Consider the following 19,050-nt stretch of genomic DNA (forward strand, 5'->3'; position numbering starts at 1 on the left):
CCTTCCGCACCTTGGAACCCCCAACTACCAACTCACCACTTCACCGGAGCCGCTTCAGCGACTGGCTTGTCCACCGCTCCAGATCTCCTTGACCGCCATCATGGTCCACCGCACCGGATCTGCTTAACCGGCGCCCTCGCCCACCACAGCGTAGGACCTTCACTGACTCCCTCGTCCGCCCCTTCGCTGGCCCTTCATACAAGCCCTCGTCCGCCGCAACAGACCCGCCTCACCGAAAGCACTGTACAACGCGCCCGCCGAAGCCTTCGTACACTGCACTGGACCCGCTCCACGGACGCCATATTCAACTCCACCGGCCCTGCTTTACCGACGCCGCAGCCTCATCAGGTTATTTCCATTTGTACTCCTTTCGGTTTTTCTCTTTATCGTGCAACTGTTCACTTACCACAAATGAGCATTCTTGTATGTTGACAGGCACCGCAACCGTAGCACCGGAGCCGCTTCAGCAACGGCGACAGCCGGCCCAAACTCAACCTCAACACGAGCACCATCGACGATCCTTAGCTATCAAGTATGACAACGATACCCAGACGCCGCTGAGAATCAGGTACTATTATCCAACGGCCGGCGCCTACGTTCACTTTTCTAGCATAAGCAGCGCACCTTTGAATTTCTTCAGGGAATCATTCAGTTTTTCATGAGACGCGTTATTCTGCTTGCACCTGTAGGGCCATACTTCTAGCAGTGAACATGTTACATGTGCTAAATTACATACCAGTGCACATATAGTTAATATGCTTTAGTTTTGTTCTGATGCCACCTGTTGGTTCCATCAGACTGCTTAATGTTCTCTATGCTTAATTATACATCAGCAAACTAGCATGTGGTTCCGCTGCTTTTTGTTCGTTTTACCCTACATTTTCTGATGCTAGCTATTACATCACTGCTCCGAGCCTCTGTTCATTACTTGTTTCTGTGTTCTTGATCTTCCCAAGTTGCATGACTAATTTGATGCTTCTATTAATTATGGAGCTGCCAACCCCATCAAGCAAAATATTTGTTCTTTTGGGGCTGGCACCTCGAACAAGCATAAAAATATAGGGAAGCAGATATACTCCCTCCGATTCTATTTACTCTGCGCATAACTCTTAACCCGCATACCAAGGAGGGCACTGGTTTAATTTTTCTGGACTAATTTGCCAATTAATTAGGGCAGAGGCAGATGGGGCGGGGCACAAAAGGAAACCAGTGCTAGGAATCAGCAACGCGCAGACTAATACGAGAAAACTGAGAAAAAGTTATACGCAAAGTAAAAAGAATCGGAGGGAGTATTGTCGTGTATGCACACACCCTTCTTTCATTAGTTTAGATGAACCATTGATGATCAGTTCGGACCAGTGCATGCGATTAAAATTAATTTTACCTAAATAGATGGTGCAGAATAAACTACAACAACTAGATTTGCAACCACGGGATGCTGACGATATCTTCAAAGAACATTGCAACAGCAGCTAGGCTTCACAACAACATATGGTAAGCCAGTGTGTTTTAGTACATGTGAAATGTAATGCGAGTGGGCTGCTTTCTTGGCTTGTGCCCTCAACGTGTAATCCTACCAAATTACAAATAGTTTAGTTGTCTGCTTTGCTGTATTGCTTTATTCGAATGCTTATTTGTTGTTACGTTATACCTGAGTTGGCCAATATGTCAGCAGTGCCTGCTGTACTATCGTAAAGAAATGCATGCATATTTCATTTGAGTCCTTAACTTTTCCTCTCAACTTCATCACAAGACTGTCTTTGTAGTTAATATGAGGCCACACTGTTAAGTGCTTTCTCAGATTATTTCAACTGCTTAGATGCCTTGGCAACTTAAATATAGCGGATGTACACTCCGTTTCAACTAGGGATCTCAACTGGGTCTGGTTTAATCCCGATTAAAGTCCACTAGTGGTATGATAGTTCAAAAGAGTTTTTGTTTTTTTGAGGAAAATGAACTAGGGAGGTAGAAAAAACTAACTAGATGGGACTGGCAGATTTCGTTTATTTACCACTTACATCCCTAGTTTCATCTTACCATTTTAATTTCTTTTCGGGTGATGCTGCTTCGAACCATTTAAATATAGTTTGCCATGCTCGGCAATAATTCGTCCGTCGTTTACCATGTAAGCTTACTGCCTGGATCATACGATAACTATCTCTTACTAATGTCCAGCGGAAACCTTTCAGGATGCCGTTCACACTAGGACACAATGTACAACCCCAGAATCTATTTGTGGAAGCAGTGCGCCATCCATGTTACCAGATGGTAGCAGTTCAGAGGCAACACCGCTGGAGAGCAGTTTGAGCACAGATATTATAGTGCTTGAGGCTCTACTGGAGGCAGAAAGAGATGGTGTGGCTGCCATGAATGAGGTAATCTTTATCTTGAGGCTGGAAATTACGGAATTAGCGGCACGCATTATGCAAGCAACCCAATAATTGGAGGAAGTAAGAATGTTGCATTTGAAGACGGAGGAGGTCCTGCTGTTTCTGCTATCTGAAGCCCACGATAATCCCGGTTCTTCTTTAGATACCAGTTGAAATTTTCATTAGATTATTGTACTTGCATGTTGTGTCATGTATCTGAATGGATTATGTTGCAAGACCCCCTATGTTGTCCATGTGTTGTAATGATCCGAATTTTTTAGGCGAGGTAATCCTCAGTACTTGTATGATTGACATAAGGTGAACTATTTTTCGTGTGAGCATATTGTATTGGATGAAATAACTATTTGACTCAGTGTATCCAACCTACTGAATTCGAAGATCACGGCATTTCTAAATCATAATCATATATAAAGGTGGAATAAATCTTTGTTGTGGTTTTGAAGAAATAAATAACAAAACGTATAATTATATGTGGATATTCGTAATCGAATACAAATTGGATTTGAATTTAGTTTGCCAGGTCCCAGGGCAAACGTGAATGCTAATTCTCCCAAGTTTTGAACGAAGCGGTTAAACACCCACTATAATTTGTGGGCTGCCCGAAGCAAGTGTTTGCGAGATGGAAATTACTGTCTACCCCTGACACTTGACATCCTTATCGATAGTATTTACACTGCTGTCGATAGGGGTAGACTAGTAACTTCAATCAGACGTGACACGACGGCCTCTAAGCCCATTCAGACACGGTGGGCGCCAAATGTGGGCGGCAAAACACATTTGATTCAAGCTTGTCCGAAAGACATGTGTCTCTTCCTCCATTTCCCCATTCATACACGGTGGGTAGCAAAACAAACTCTCCTCATCCGAAATCGATGTAGGCTTATATTTTAAATAGGGGCAGATGTGTAACTTCCATCAGACGTGACACAACCGCCCTACCTGTCAGCCCCGTTCATACACCGTGGGCGCCAACCGTGGGCGGCAAAACACCCTCTCCTCGCCCGAAATAGTTACCGTCAAATATTTGGGAGGTGCGAGATTACCGTCCTATCCCCAACCGATGCGATGTCCGAAATTTTAAATGGGGGATAAGTTCGTAACTTTCCCCCATTTCAGAGAAGCGCGTCCCAAAGTTTGAGATCCCCCTCCCCTCCATTTCCCATTCATCCACCGTCAGCGGCATGACAACCTCCGCACTGCGGCCAGCCTCCTCCGTCCGCCACCCCATCCTCCACCTTGCCGGAGCCGCTACCCCTACCCCGTCGTCCACTGCAAGAGATGGACGTCTCTCATCCACGGCGCTGGACCAGGATCCTTTCATTGCCTCCTCTCGCTTCATCGGCGCCGTCGTCCACGGCAACATGATATATCCCCCGACCCGGCCGTCTGCCGTCTAAAGTCTTCTTCCCCGCCGCCGACAGCCATCACACTCGCATCACCCTCAACGTATCAGCATAGGCCTACACGGCGTCGCAAGAGAGCTGGTACTCTTCCATATGTGCTTAAGTTATTGATCTCACCCGGAAAATAGATCGTAATTTGTTTACTGTACTTTTCTTGTCCGTACCAAATCGTAGTGGCTAGTTGAAAGCAAACATTGGTTGCGAAGTAGCTTTGTCCGGTTTGCACCTTCAGATCCACCATGGCACGGGCACTATACTCGTAAAGCTTATGGTTTCCCCCCTTCATATTCACTACCATCATCGTAGGTGCTTCGTGTCATGCTAGCACTGCTCCTCAAGACCTCAACCCAAAGCTTACATGTTGAAATACGAATCTGATATGATGCTAATATCACTAAAACAGAGAACGTTTAATTGGTCACCTAATGTTCCTATATTCATTTCGAAAAGCATGTGCGCCACCCATTGGTCCAGCTAGTTCCACTTTCCTGATTTTTCTCTTGATGCTTAGGGTTTTCCCCTTTTATATACTCTACTATGATCTGCGTAGGTGCTTTCTGTCGTACTAGCATTACTCCACCCTTGAAGCTAAACAACGCAACACTCAGAATTTGAAAGCTTAGTTGTTCAAATATGATTGTGATATGATACTGATATTAGTTAACCAACACATTTAATTGGTTAGCTAAAGGTCCCACTTGAGTTTCCAAATGCATGTCGCGACATATAGAGAGACAGCATAATTGCATTTCTTTGTCACTTGTTGACCGTACTTTCTTATCCATACCAAATCTTAGTTGTTATTGCAAAGCAAACATCGGTTGCTAACTACCCTTTGCGTGGTTTGCAGCTTCAGATCTGCCATCCCACTGCCACGGTCAACACTATACTCATCATGCTTATGTTTTCCCCATTTTATGATGACCACAATCAGCCTACGTGGTTTTTGTCGTAATAGCACTGCTCCACCCATCGAGCTAAACAAGCTTAGTTGTACAAATTCATATCTGATATTATTGCTGATATTAGTAAAACTAAGAGATGTTTAATTGGTTAGCTAAATGTTCCTACTTTAGTTTTGAAATGCATGTGAGCCACATATGGAGAGATCGGAAAGAATAGTATTTCTCTGTGCGCTCTGGTTCATCATGGGTGGCCAACCGACATTGTATTAAAAGACTTGTAATATCTTCAATCTGCTTGCTCTTCTGCTCTTCTTTAAGATGATACTCTTCTCTTGCGGTCGACTGGTCAGGTCGAGTTGTTCTCCCTTAGTATATTTTGAATCTGTCAGGTCAGGTCGACTTGTTCTTCTTTACTATATGTTGAAGCTATCATCTGCGAAGTGTCATCACTTCTGGAGCTCTCATATTTTGAGTAGTAGGCCACATTATATTAATGCACACAACAAATTATAGCATGCATGGCATCTTTTAAAAGAATTGCAAAGATAGCACAAAGGGTTTTACAGGGAGGCAGTACTGGATTAGAATCACTTCTGCATTACAAAGAAAATCTCACTTGTTTTTATGTTTTCATGCATGTCAGATATTGAACATTATCAAAATGAATATGAGAATGGGCGCACGAGAGGAATATTGCGGAACGATCCACTGGTTATCAAACTTGGCATGGTGGAGGATGGCCTATCTTATTCACCCATCAAGGTGCTTTCTCTAACTTTGCAAAGTTGTATTGGTCGCACATATTTTGCATCTGACCTCTTGCATTACTTCTACTTTGTTACACCATCTGCTTAGTTTAAGCATCATATATGAGTATATGCCATACCTATCCATTTTCTATACCTATTCCATGTGTCGTCACACTATGTTTTTCCAGTCAGATGTTGTTCTTTCGTAATAGGTGTCCAAAAGGAAGAGGGTGAGTGCAGGTCGTCAAGGAGTACAAACTAGGTATTTGGAAAAGGTAGTGATACATGTTAAATCAGATAGATCAGCAGCCACAGAAAACACGGGCCCAACTGTACCACACTTTACCCCTACTCCAGTGGCCAAACCCCTATTAGAACTGTTGGGAGCCCAGCGTCAGGTACTGTCTATGATATCAATTCAAAATTTGAACTCCTAAATTTCTGCTTATGCATTACCTTTTCTCTTGTATGAAAACTAATTTTAGATGAATCTCCTTGCTCAAAGGATCATACGATCTCAAAACAATAATGGGCTCTGCATTGCTCTTGTCAGTACCTCTCTCCCTTTTGCCTTGTGATGATGTACTTAATTAATTGCTATTTGATTATGTATCATCAGTCTGCACCTGAGCTTCATTATCCTCTGTTTCTTCCAATATTATTTGATCTATATTTACTCTATGCAAAATGTAGAATAATAGAAACGCTTATAAAGGATTTTCTTTGGGGAATTTATTGAATTATCCTTCCATCAACATGGAGAAGGGCTTTGTCCAGACCATGTTAACATGTAATGTAGGTTCATCCTTCTCAAGCCTTCAAACTTTGTTCTAATATAGATTAGGATAGGCATCATTTCCTCCACTACTGTTTGCTTTGTTGTTTACATCTGATTGGATGTTTGCAACAACTACCAGTTTCAAATTGTAGTTGTAAAAACATGTTCCTTATGCAGAACAGATCCATTTATTTGCTTATATAATTGTGAAACCTGTTACGTGTCTCCTTGTTTCTCTTTCAGACTCGTATCTCTTACGCCAGGCAGAACTTTAGGGAAGATAGTGAGCCAAACCATTTTGAGGACAATGAGATGACCCCAAGGTCCTGTCTTGATGAAGACAGTGAGTTGAAGCTACTCACTAGCAGGTGTGAGACAACCTCTGTGCAGTCGCTGCCTCAATCAGTTCGACTTCTTCAGTCTCAACTTAAAGCGGAAAGGCTTGCTTCAGCTCAGCTCCAACTTGAAGTCAAAGATGCAATGAAGATGTCAGAGGACTGCCGTGCGCACCATCATGCCTTAAATCTAGTGTTGATGCATCTATCGTTGACACAACTGAGGTCTACTCAGCTTCTTCAGTTGTTTGGGGGGGCCCGACCTGGCCAGGCCTAGTGCCTTCTAAAGTGCTCTCATTTTGTATATTCTTTTGTGGGCGCGTTTATTTGCACTAGTGGCGAACTTTGATGCCCAGTGGATGTAATATGTGTGATAGTCGTGATAGCCTAGCGTAAGTTGCTTGCTTATTTATTTCCTTATTGTCTTGTTTATTTGTTTGCTTCTAGTCATTGCAGTTCTTTTTCGGCGGTTTGCTAGTGGCTGCATTAACCTATTTTTTAAAACTAGGCCACAATAACCATGGGCTAATATTTACTGTAGTGACACTAGGCCTTCTACAGGCCGTAGAAACAATGGGCCTTCTATGGGCCATAGAAACAATGGGCCTTCTACGGGCCGTATCATCAATGGGCCTTATACGGGCAGTATGATCGATGGCCAAACATGGGCCAATAACAGGCCGCATTATGGCCGTAAACGGGCTAGAGTTGGAATCGTCCATTCATGGGCCGACCATAATGGGCCATCGTTAATAGGCTGTATTTGATGACGCTATGAAAACGGCCCAACGTATTAACGGATCACAAATGGGCCGACTGTAACCACGGGCTGAATTTGGCCCACAAGCAGGAAATGACAGTAACGGGCCGTATGTAAACGAATGCTGGAAATGAGCCCAAGAATAAATGGGCTCTAAGAAGGCTGAAAGATAACATGGGCTGGAAACGCCCCAACGGAATAATGGGCCGTTAATGGGTATAAAGTGATACACTGTTCATCACGGGCCAGTTTCACCATGGGCCGTTAATGGGTGTAAAGTGATACACTATTCATTACGGGCCAGTTTCACCATGGGCCGTTAGTAGGCCAAGAGTTACATAGGGCCTCATATGGGCCGAAAGACGTCATGGGCCATACATGGGCCAAAAGTGAAAACGGGCTGGAATCATATTGGATGGCCCAAATGACGCTACTGGGCCTAATTCGGGTAGGGCGTAATGGGCCTTGGGTTAGCGGGCTGTAAATGGGCTATATTCGAACAGGCCGTTAACAGGCTTTCCATGGGCCGGCCCGCCAGCTTTTGACCAAGTCAAACGGGTCGGCCTTTACACAGGAATGGGCCTCTGTTGGGCCATGCCACGTGTCGACATATCATAGGCGCCTATCTGACCCACTGACGAGCTAACACGTGTTTCGTCCGGCCAATAAGAATTTTACACGTGGAAATTTCCCATTGGTCGGGGCTGTTAACGGGTTATCGGATCCAAAACCCGGCCCGATAGCTTAACGGCGTTCCGTCACGGTGGATGCCACATGTCGGTCACCCTTAACGAAAGCACTTCTGTGACGCGCGATTTATCATCATGGAAGTGGACACTTCCATGATGATAATTTTGGTAATGTCATGGAACACTTCTACGACAGCACGGGTATGACTATCTTGATTCTATCATAAATTTGTCATGGATGTACATGCATGACAACAAAGCGACCTACTATGACAAACACGTATCATCACGGAAGTGTATTTTTTTTGTAGTGTATGCCAATTTCTATTTACCCTTCATAAGGAACCTTTTCATCGAATCCGATCCGACTAAAGTAGGAGAGATAGACACCCGCTAGCCACCTTATGCAACTAGTGCATGTCAGTCGGTGGAACCAGTCTCACGTAAGCGTATGTGTAAGGTCGGTCCGGGCCGCTTCATCTCACGATGCCGCCGAATCAAGATAAGACTAGTAATGGCAAGTAAATTGACAAAATCGACGCCCACGACAACTTGTGTTCTACTCGTGCATAGAAACTACGCATAGACCTGGCTCTAATACCACTGTTGGGGATCGTTGCAGAAATTAAAAAAATTCTACGCATCACCAAGATCAATCTATGGAGTAACTAGCAACGAGAGAGAAGGGAGTGCATCTTCATACCCTTGAAGATCGCGAGTCGGAAGCATTGCAAGAACGCGGTTGGAGGAGTCGTACACGTAGCGATTCAGATCGCGGCCGAATCCGATCTAAGCACCGAACAACGGCGCCTCCGCGTTCAACACACGTGCAGCCCGGTGACGTCTCCCACGCCTTGATCCAGCAAGGAGGAGGGAGAGGATGAGGAAGAAGGCTCCAACAGCAGCACGACGGCGTGGTGGTGATGGAGTGGCAGTTCTCCGACAGGGCTTCGCCAAGCTCACGCGGAGGAGGCGAGGTGTTGGGGAGGGGAGGGGCTGCGCCTTGGATGTGGTGCTGCAGCCTTCCCCTCGCCCCTCTATTTATAGGGACAAGGGGGAAGTGGGGCCGGCCCCTCTAGATGAGATCTAGAGGGGGCGGCAGCCAAGGGGGAAGGGGCTTGCCCCCCAAGCAAGGGTGGCGCCCCCCCCCCTTTAGGGTTCCCCCCCAAACCCTAGGCGCATGGGCCCTAGGGTGGGATGGCTGCCAGCCCACTAGGGGCTGGTTCCCTTCCACCTACAGCCCATCAGGCCCTCCGGGGCAGGTGGACCCCCGGAACCCCTCCTGTGGTCCCGGTACAATACCGGCATACCCCCGAATATTTCTGGTGACCGTATGATGACTTCCCATATATAAATCTTCACCTCCGGACTATTCCGGGACTCCTCGTGACGTCCGAGATCTCATCCGGGACTCCGAACAACATTCGGTAATCACATACAAATCTTCCTAATAACCCTAGCGTCACCGAACCTTAAGTGTGTAGACCCTACGGGTTTGGGAACCATGCAGACATGACCGAGACAACTCTCCGACCAATAACCAACAGCGGGATCTGGATACCTGTGTTGGCTCCCACATGTTCCACGATGATCTCATCGGATGAACCACGATGTCGAGGATTCAAGCAATCCCGTATACAATTCCCTTTGTCAATCGGTACGTTACTTGCCCGAGATTCGATCATCGGTATCCCAATACCTCGTTCAATCTCATTACCGGCAAGTCACTTTACTCATTCCGTAACACATCATCCCGTGACCAACCCTTTAGTCACATTGAGCTCATTACGATGATGTCTTACCGAGTGGGCCCAGAGATATATCTCCGTCATACGGAGTGACAAATCCCAGTCTCGATTCATGCCAACCCAACAGACACTTTCGGAGATACCCGTAGTGCACCTTTATAGCCACCCAGTTATGTTGTGACGTTTGGCACACCCAAAGTATTCCTACAGTATTCGGGAGTTGCACAATCTCATGGTCTAAGGAAAAGATACTTGACATTAGAAAAGCTCTAGCAGACGAACTACATGATCTTGTGCTATGCTTAGGATTGGGTCTTGTCCATCACATCTTTCCCTTAATGATGTGATCCCGTTATTATTGACATCCAATGTCCATAGTCAGGAAACCATGACCATCTGTTGGTCAACGAGCTAGTCAACTAGAGGCTCATTAGGGACATGTTGTGGTCTATGTATTCACACATGTATCACGATTTCCGGATAATACAATTATAGCATGAACAAGGAAATATAATAATAACCATTTTATTATTGCCTCTAGGGCATATTTCCAACAGGACCACCCCTTGACATTGTTGATTCGAGGCACCGCATCAACGAGACGCCTCACAAGGCCGAAGTAGCTATCCGGAATGGCTTCGGTCGGCCACAACCGGACTATGACGTCCTTCATGGCCGCGCTGGACATCTTATGCGGCTCCGCCCATTGTGCCATCTGGTCATTTAGCAGTGTGGGACGCTCCTGCCTCGCAAACTGCGACCAGAAAAGCTTCTCCGTTGTGTACCCCTCCTAGGCCCGAAAGAATTGGGCGGCGTCCGCAGCACTCTTCGGCAGATCCGCATATGCATCTGGAGAACTCCATAGTCGATTAAGCAAGGCATACCCCCGAACCCCAAATTTAGCCTGTAACGGAAAGTGCTTACCAGCCGCTATCTGTCCGGCTTGACGGATTTCCTCGCGCACCGCACGGGATTCGGACCGAACAGAGTATCAGGGGCTACTATCTATGTACAGGCATATTTTTCGTAAAAATGATCAAAAATATTACATTGTGTACCTCAAAGCCTGCTAGCAGGCTGGAGAAGGCTTCGTTCAACCCGTTCTTGGCGGACTGAATCTTCTCAGCCACCGTACCCATCAAGATGCGGTGCTCATCCAAGATGGATGCACTTTGTAGTGCGTCCGCCATGGTATTCGGAGCCTCCGGATTAACAGAGGACGCCGCTCCCCCTTCCCATGCAGGGGGTCGCTCACTAGACTCCGGGGCTGCATGGGTCTCCGGAGTAGTATCCGGCTGTGGGACGGATTGACGGGGCCCCCGTCGCCGGTCTCCGTAGGGGCCGTACCCCCAGTCCTTCGACAGCCGAGGTGTTGCCCTCTGGTGCCATTAAGTTGCCCCCTGCGTCTCTTCGAGGCCCGGAGAGGGCCTATGCGATGACACCTCGGTGTCATCTTCCCTAGGAGGCGGGGAAGCTAGTGGAGGCGATTCGCTCTCCATCATCTCTGGCGGCAGATCCCCCGAGGATGAGGATTGCTAGGGGAGACTGCGGTCCGGACTAAAAAATAGAACTTAGAGTTATCATCATAGTCCATAGAGATTGAATGTATGTGGAAAAATCTCGGACTACTTACGAGTCGACTTGGGGCTTGGGCCGGTGACGGTGCTTCGTGATGGCCTCGGCGTCTGATTCCGAGTCATCGGAGAGGGTAATCTTGTCCCTCTTGGATGCTTTGGCCTCCAGGTCTTCGGAGGCCGCCCTCTTCTTGCCCTTGCGGGGAGGATCTTCTTCTTCCTCCTCCTCCTTCTCCTCGTCGTCGTCGCCCTCGTTAGAGGACTGAGCATCAGCTTCTCCGGACACTGCGTCCGAAGTGCCCTCCTCTTTCTTCTTCTTCTTCTTGTCCTTCTTTATCAGTGCCTGGTATGGCGTCGGTACCAGCATCCTCATTAGTAGAGGATTGGCTGGGTTTTCGGGGAGCGGAGTCGGACACCGGATCTGCTCCGCCTTCTTGGTCTAGACCTGTTTGGAGATGGACTACTCGATACTTCTCCTTCGGATGGACGCACCAATTGGTGTTCGGAGGTTTTAGAATTTACCTCGAAGGCTGGATGATTGCAGTCGAGGCCGGTGTCGTCCGATGACTTTGGCCATGACTTCTGCTTCTTAAAAAGCAGCTTCTAGATCCCCTTATGTGTTGTGCCGTAGAACCGTTGTAGGGTCCGCGGCCCTTCCGGATTGAGCTCCCACATCTTGAGGGGCCGCCGCTGGCAGGGAAGTGCTCGGCGGATCAACATCACTTGGATCACATCAGCGAGGGTAATGTCCTTCGCTATCATGCCTTGGATGCATTTCTGCAGCAGAAGCACCTCATTGACCGACCCCACTGTCTGGAACCTTGTCGGTCCAGGATGTGAGCCTTAGCGAGGGTCCGGATCTGAAGGCTGGAGCAGCTGCCAACTTAGGGCCGCGGGGTTCTTTGATATAGAACCATTCATGTTGCCATATCCTGACGGTGTCCACAAAGACTCCCTTTGGCCAGTTGACTTTGGGGAGCTTGCTCACCATGGCGCCACCGCAGTCCGCGTGTTGCCCATCGACCATCTTCGGTTTCATGTTGAAAATCTTGAGCCATAAGCTGAAGTGTGGAGGGACGCGGAGGAATGCCTCACACACGATGATGAACGCCAAGATGTGGAGGAATGAATTTGGGGCCAGGTCGTGAAAATCTAGCCCGTAGTAGAACATGAGACCCCTCACAAAGGGGTGGAGGGCGAATCCGAGTCCTCGGAGGAAGTGGGGGACGAACACCACCCTCTCGCCGGGTTCCGGAGTGGGGATGACCTGCGCCGGATTGGGAAGCTTGTGCTTGATTTCCGCTGGTAGATACCGCGCCTCCCGCAGCTCCATGATGTTCTCCTCCGTGACGGAGGAAGCCATCCACTTGCTCTGAGAGCCGGCCATGGTCGGAGGAGTTGCGGAGGGGAGAAAAGCTTGGAACTTGGGCGTTGGAGCTCGAGGATGGGGAGGCAGAGAGAGAATGAGGCGAAGGATGGAAGGGTTGGATTCTATCCACTTATATGGACTGCGAATATCAAGCGTCCCCCCTCCCTTGAGCCTTAAAACTCGCCTATTCCCAAGGGGTCGTGCGAACAACACGGTTAGATTATCAAAACTCGTATTGATAAGAATCCCGCAATAAGGGGACACGATCTCTGCTTTGACAAGACGTGTCGATAGGAGTTGCGTGTTAAAACGCGAGGCGGGAGGCCCAAAAACGGTTCGAAATGATAGCAGAGCTAAGTGTGACATTTCGCTGGAAAAAGCTGTCGATGGATATATCTTATTTTACGTATTATGCTTTTATGGTTGGATGGTTAACCTGTTAAACAAATCCGGACATAATTCTTGTTGATAAACTACTTTAAAGTATTCAGAGGAGGAACCCGCCTTGCATGGCGAAGACAATCTGCGCGCCGGACACATCGTCATTGAAGCATGGTTCAGGAGCTACTGAGGGAGTCCTGGATAAGGTGGTCCTCGGGCGTCCGGGCTATGCAACATGGGTCGGAATAATGGGCCGCGAAGATACAAGATAGAAGACTTTTCCCTGTGTCCGGATGGGACTCTTCTTTGCGTGGATGGAAGCTTGGCGTTCGGATATGAAGATTCATTTATCTGTAAACCGACTTTATACAGCCCTAGCCCCCTCCAGTGTCTATATAAACCGGATGGTTTAGTCCATACATGCAATCATAATCATACAAGCTAGACATTTAGGATTTAGCCATTACAATCCCGTGGTAGATCAACTCTTGTAACCCCTATACTCATCAAAGTCAATCAAGCAGAACGTAGGGTATTACCTTCATCAAAAGAGCCCGAACCTGAGTAAACACCGTGTCCCTGTCTCCTGTTACCTTCAATCCCCAGACGCATAGTTCGGAACCCCCTACCCGAGATCTGCCGGTTTTGACACTGACAATCGGGTTGTTGGGTCCGACGTGACGGGAATGCGCGGGCGCGTACCCAGGCGTCCTATTTTCGCCCCATATTTTAGCTGGATATGGGATTATCAGTCAGTTCGGACATTTGAGGGCCGTTTGAGGAGCCCATCTGGATCAAAAAATCTTGACCGGGCAATAAACGGGCGCCCTGCCAAGATGTATAAGCCGGATTTAAGAGGTCCGATTGTAGATACTCTTAGTTTGCGGAAGACAGTGACATGGTGTCCAGTGAAAAGCTCGGGCCTGCCTCTCGTCACCCGGCTGCTCCTATCTTGCATCAAGATTTCTGGGCGGCTCCTATCAAAAAGTGTGGTCCCTTCTAGAAGAAACTGTGGCCCAAACAGAAGCCGTGCCCGGATATGATATCCGGCTCGAGGCCGACATGCCACGCACGCTGCTATCCAGTATCCACTGTGACGCGCATCGCCCTAATGATCACACGCTTGTGATTCGGAAAGAAGAGGAACTTGTTAAAAACAAAGGAAAAATTATGATCACACACATCGTCTGGATATAATAATCCTGCCGTCCTCTTTGCCTGATTGCGGGAATACGACGGGCTGATGGAGTCGAACCGCGAAGTGGCAAGGTTCACCCGCACAGTCACAGTCGGCGGACACGACGGAAGGCTCGGCGCAGCCCCGACAAGGCCGGGGGCGAGCTGATCCAAAAGAAAAATATTCTTTTTAAAACTAGAACCAAAAGAAAAATAATTGCCTTCGCCGACGTCCACAACTTGCGAGCGATAATAAAGCGATAAGCATCGCACTCGCATCGTAGGATGGCTGCATCGGAGTCACCCCTCGTTATATAGCCGTCGCATCACTCACCTGCTCTTCAGTATACTGTGAGCCTGTGACTGAGGTGAGTGGGAGGGAAAGAGGAGGAAGATCAGGAGATGGGGAAGGGAGGGAAAGGCGAGGCGGCGGCGGCCGTGGCCGGCGAGGGGGAGAACATGGCGGCGTGGCTCGTGGCCAAGAACACCCTCAAGATCATGCCCTTCAAGCTTCCGCCGCTGGGTACTTTTTTTTCTTCTTCCCGACTTACCCGCTGCTAATTTTCGCTGTACAAATTGACTCGCTCTTCTAGGATTTTGTAACCCGTTGCTGGCTCGTGAACCCCATCGGTTTTCTGCTGATTCAACTAGTCCAGAAATATTTGTTTTAAGACAATCCGGTACTGAAATCCCTGTAGCACTGACAAGTTAGACTATTTTTTTACCTTATCGGGTTTGCCCATGTCAGACATGGAGGTAATAGGAGGAGAGCTCAGATTTAACACAATTTATTTAAGTGTCCCCGCGATTTTTCTATTTTAGTCAGTTTGCAGATTGTAAGTTTGTAACTGTCACTCTTCCCGAACAGGAATGGCATGTGAAATTCAGATATCCCCGGATCACAGACCTTGGTTGTACAGAAAACCACAGCCCTTTACTTTCTTTTTCTTTTTTTGTTTACATGCATAGAGGCCCTTAGAGCATCTCTAATCAACACCAGAAAATTTCTAACTCCTACTAGGAAGCAGTTTCAAAGAAAAACACGCCTACCTAAAACCAAAACTAGCAGAGTCGCCATATCGGCTCAATCGTATAATAACCGTCAATATGACGACACTACCAGAGTCGTCATCCGTCCCTCCACCTGCATAATTTATGAAGCGGGCTCAGTATCCACCCTGTGAACCTTCGTATTTGGAGGCTGAGGGTGTTGATATGGAGTAGTCTCCATCAGCAACCACTCGCACGGGAGGAAAGTTTCAGTCCGGCTACTTCATCCCACGCGCAGCCCGGTCAATGGCATGGACGTTCGTACATCTGTCGTCTATGAGACTGCCAATTCTGCACCCGCTTTCCATCGGAACACAGCAAATCCCACCCTATTTACCATGGGAGTGCGCCCATTGCCCTCCTTCGCTGGAGCCACCACATTCACACTCTTCCCCATCCCCCGTTGCGGCACACTCACCCCCCATCGGCCCATCCTCGTAGGCAGGGGAAGCTTCGGTCACGGCAACTTTCCGTGGCCACGCGGTATTTAGCTATCTCCATATCATGGAACCCATTTATCAATGAGGCATCTTATTTCCCAATTAAAGTAATGAATTCACGTGAGGTGGGGACCAGATGAAGTCTCCTTCACCCACACACAACTTTCATATGAACTGCACTCCCACACACAACTTTCATATGGAGTGAGCTTTAAAAGGCAGCCCTGAGACTCTAAATATGAAGGCTGGGAGGTGGCAGGAAGATGTTGTGGATTCCGTTTTCGAGTGAGTGGTAGGATTAGACTACATTAGCGCATGGATTATATTGCATCATCTTTAATTCATGTTCAATGCAAGGTGTTTAGAAAAATAAACTGACTTTTGTTTAAGGACCGATACTTATTTATAGAGGGCTCATGCTTAACTAGGCACCTCTATTATAGATATAAGCATTGATGCTTCATAAAATATTGTTTGTTTTAGTAAGCAAGTCCTTAAGCATCTTGTGTGCTGGACTTTGTGGATTAATTTTTGGGAATGGATTAAAGATGCCCTTAGGCAACATACACTTAGTATTGGCTACTTTTTTTCCGAGAACGCACAAAAGATCTGCGTGTCTATATACTTATCCCTATATTAAGATATACTTATCCCTATATTAAAGATGCCCTTAGGCAACATACTTATCCCTATATACTTATCCCTATTTATACAACGCCAAGAACTCATGAGAACCCTCTGGTTTCTCTCCAGCCAGATGCATCTGAGTGAGCAGATGATCATCGAGTTGACTTCCTTCTTCAGCTTCGGTTATCGACTGCTTTATTGTGCATTGTATAAATAGTCAGTGACCAGTTATGTGATGACAATGTTTATTCGTGACCAATACATTGGATGAAGCAACACGTCACAATTTTGGCGGGTTTCCGTTCAGACAATTTTCTATATAGGTTATTTAATCCATAGCAAATTTGAGTGACATGTACTCCAGTGTCTTGTGAAGGCTTCTATGTTTGTCTGTGCACAATCAAACGTCCGTGCAATCTTATACTCCCTCCGTTTCTAAATATAAGTTTTTTTAGACAGTTTAAATGGACTACAACATATGGATGTATGTAAACATATTTTAGAGCATAGATTCATTCATTTTGATCCGTATATAGTCACTTGTTGGAATCTTTAAAAAGACTTATATTTGGGAACGGAGGGAGTAGTACCACAGTAGTGATCTAAACGTTCTTATATTTCTTTACAAAGGGAGTATTTGATATTTAGAATACTATATGTGTCATGAGAAATGGCATTTTATACGATGTTTCGAAAATCTTGTTAATGGTCCTTAAAAGAAAAATCTTGTTAATCGAAGAGGCTGAATTGATTCACGTCTCCAGGTCCTTATGATGTGCGAGTCCGGATGAAGGCGGTGGGCATCTGCGGCAGCGACGTGCATTACCTCAAGGTGGTTTCTCACATTAAACGTGCAATGATCTAGTAGCTCCCATCAAATACCTTGATCTTTCAAAGCACTCTGTTTCTTTTCTCAAGCTAGAAACCGTGACATTTGTTGGATTGCAGGAGATGCGCATTGCGCATTTCGTGGTGAAAGAGCCGATGGTGATCGGGCACGAGTGCGCTGGCATCATCGAGGAGGTGGGCGACGGCGTGAAGCACCTCGCCGTGGGAGACCGCGTGGCGCTGGAGCCCGGCATCAGCTGCTGGCGCTGCAGGCACTGCAAGGGCGGCCGCTACAACCTCTGCGACGACATGAAGTTCTTCGCCACCCCACCTTACCATGGATCACTTGCCGACCAGGTACGTTACAGTTGTTCTGAAACGCGGTTGCAATCTGCAAGCTGAGCTTGATGATTTTGACCATTTGTTCCTGAGATAAATAATATCCTGATCGATGTGGTGGGTTTTGGGTAGATTGTGCATCCAGGTGACCTGTGCTTCAAGCTTCCAGACAACGTGAGCCTGGAGGAGGGCGCCATGTGCGAGCCCCTGAGCGTGGGGGTGCACGCCTGCCGCCGAGCCGACGTGGGCGCGGAGAAGAGCGTGCTCATCATGGGCGCCGGCCCGATCGGCCTGGTCACCATGCTCTCGGCGCGCGCCTTCGGGGCGCCCAGGATCGTCATCGCCGACGTCGACGACCACCGCCTCTCCGTGGCCAAGTCCCTCGGCGCGGACGCCGTCGTGAAGGTCTCCGGCAACACGGAGGACCTCGCGGGGGAGATCGAGCGCATCCAGGCGGCGATGGGAGGCGACATCGACGTGAGCCTGGACTGCGCCGGGTTCAGCAAGACGATGTCGACGGCGCTGGAGGCGACGCGGCCGGGCGGGAGGGTGTGCCTGGTGGGGATGGGGCACAACGAGATGACGGTGCCGCTGACGTCGGCGGCGATCCGGGAGGTGGACGTGGTGGGGATCTTCCGTTACAAGGACACGTGGCCGCTGTGCCTCGAGTTCCTGCGGAGCGGCAAGATCGACGTGAAGCCGCTCATCACGCACAGGTTCGGCTTCTCGCAGGGGGAGGTGGAGGAGGCCTTCGAGGTCAGCGCGCGCGGCCGCGACGCCATCAAGGTCATGTTCAACCTCTAGACCTCGAGACCGCTACTGTTGCTAGGGATTCAAGCCGTGCTTGAACTGGAGCTGCGAGCGTGTCCGCGTGCGCGCGGTGTGTTGTGTGTCGTGAAATAAAATAAAATGGCTGTGCAGACTGATTTCTATCATGAAACTGGGATGTCAGGAATCGTTCGAGCGCACTCGCCGATAACAAGCCGTTCTCTCGCACTTTCGACCACTCTGTACTATAATCAAGCACATCACCGCATTGCACAATCGTATGCACAATAACACAAAGAACATCATATTTTATACTCCTATAAAAGATGTTGAAGTATCCATCTCATCTCATCGGGGGCTTCGTGGACGAGAGGGTGAGAGTGCCCTCTGTGCCGCCGGAAGAAAATCCTATGGGACGGGGCCTCATAGTGTCCCTCCTGGGGCCCCTCCTCAGATTTTGACACGTCATCAATGGCACACATCTTAAAGTGAGCCTAATTCCCTAATTAATTTGTACGTACATCAACTAGATATTTCGCAGTATTTGTACGATACAGTATCAATCGGATCGATACTTTCCATCTAACGAAAGAGAACGAACACGGCGATCTTCTCGCTGGCTCGCCGCTGCATCAGACCTCGGCGCCATCGCGCCTTATCTCATGGCGACCCCTCCATGCGCTGGTGACGACGACCCTCACGGAAACGGCGGCGCCGTCGTGAGCTCTCCCTGCGCCGGCG

The 19,050-nt window shown here is 48.0% G+C and overlaps 1 protein-coding gene across 1 annotated transcript; it reads left to right on the forward strand.

The window, feature by feature from the left end:
- Positions 1-14,506: 14,506 nt before the first annotated feature.
- LOC123152322 (sorbitol dehydrogenase) lies at positions 14,507-18,476 on the forward strand. Its single transcript, XM_044571898.1, has 4 exons — positions 14,507-14,780; positions 17,139-17,206; positions 17,323-17,559; positions 17,674-18,476. The coding sequence occupies exons 1-4, from the start codon at positions 14,660-14,662 to the stop codon at positions 18,343-18,345; spliced, it is 1,098 nt and encodes a 365-aa protein (XP_044427833.1). The 5' UTR covers positions 14,507-14,659; the 3' UTR covers positions 18,346-18,476.
- The last annotated feature ends 574 nt before the right edge of the window (positions 18,477-19,050 follow it).

Source organism: Triticum aestivum, chromosome 7A, assembly GCF_018294505.1.
Source record: "Triticum aestivum cultivar Chinese Spring chromosome 7A, IWGSC CS RefSeq v2.1, whole genome shotgun sequence".
Lineage (NCBI taxonomy): Eukaryota > Viridiplantae > Streptophyta > Magnoliopsida > Poales > Poaceae > Triticum > Triticum aestivum.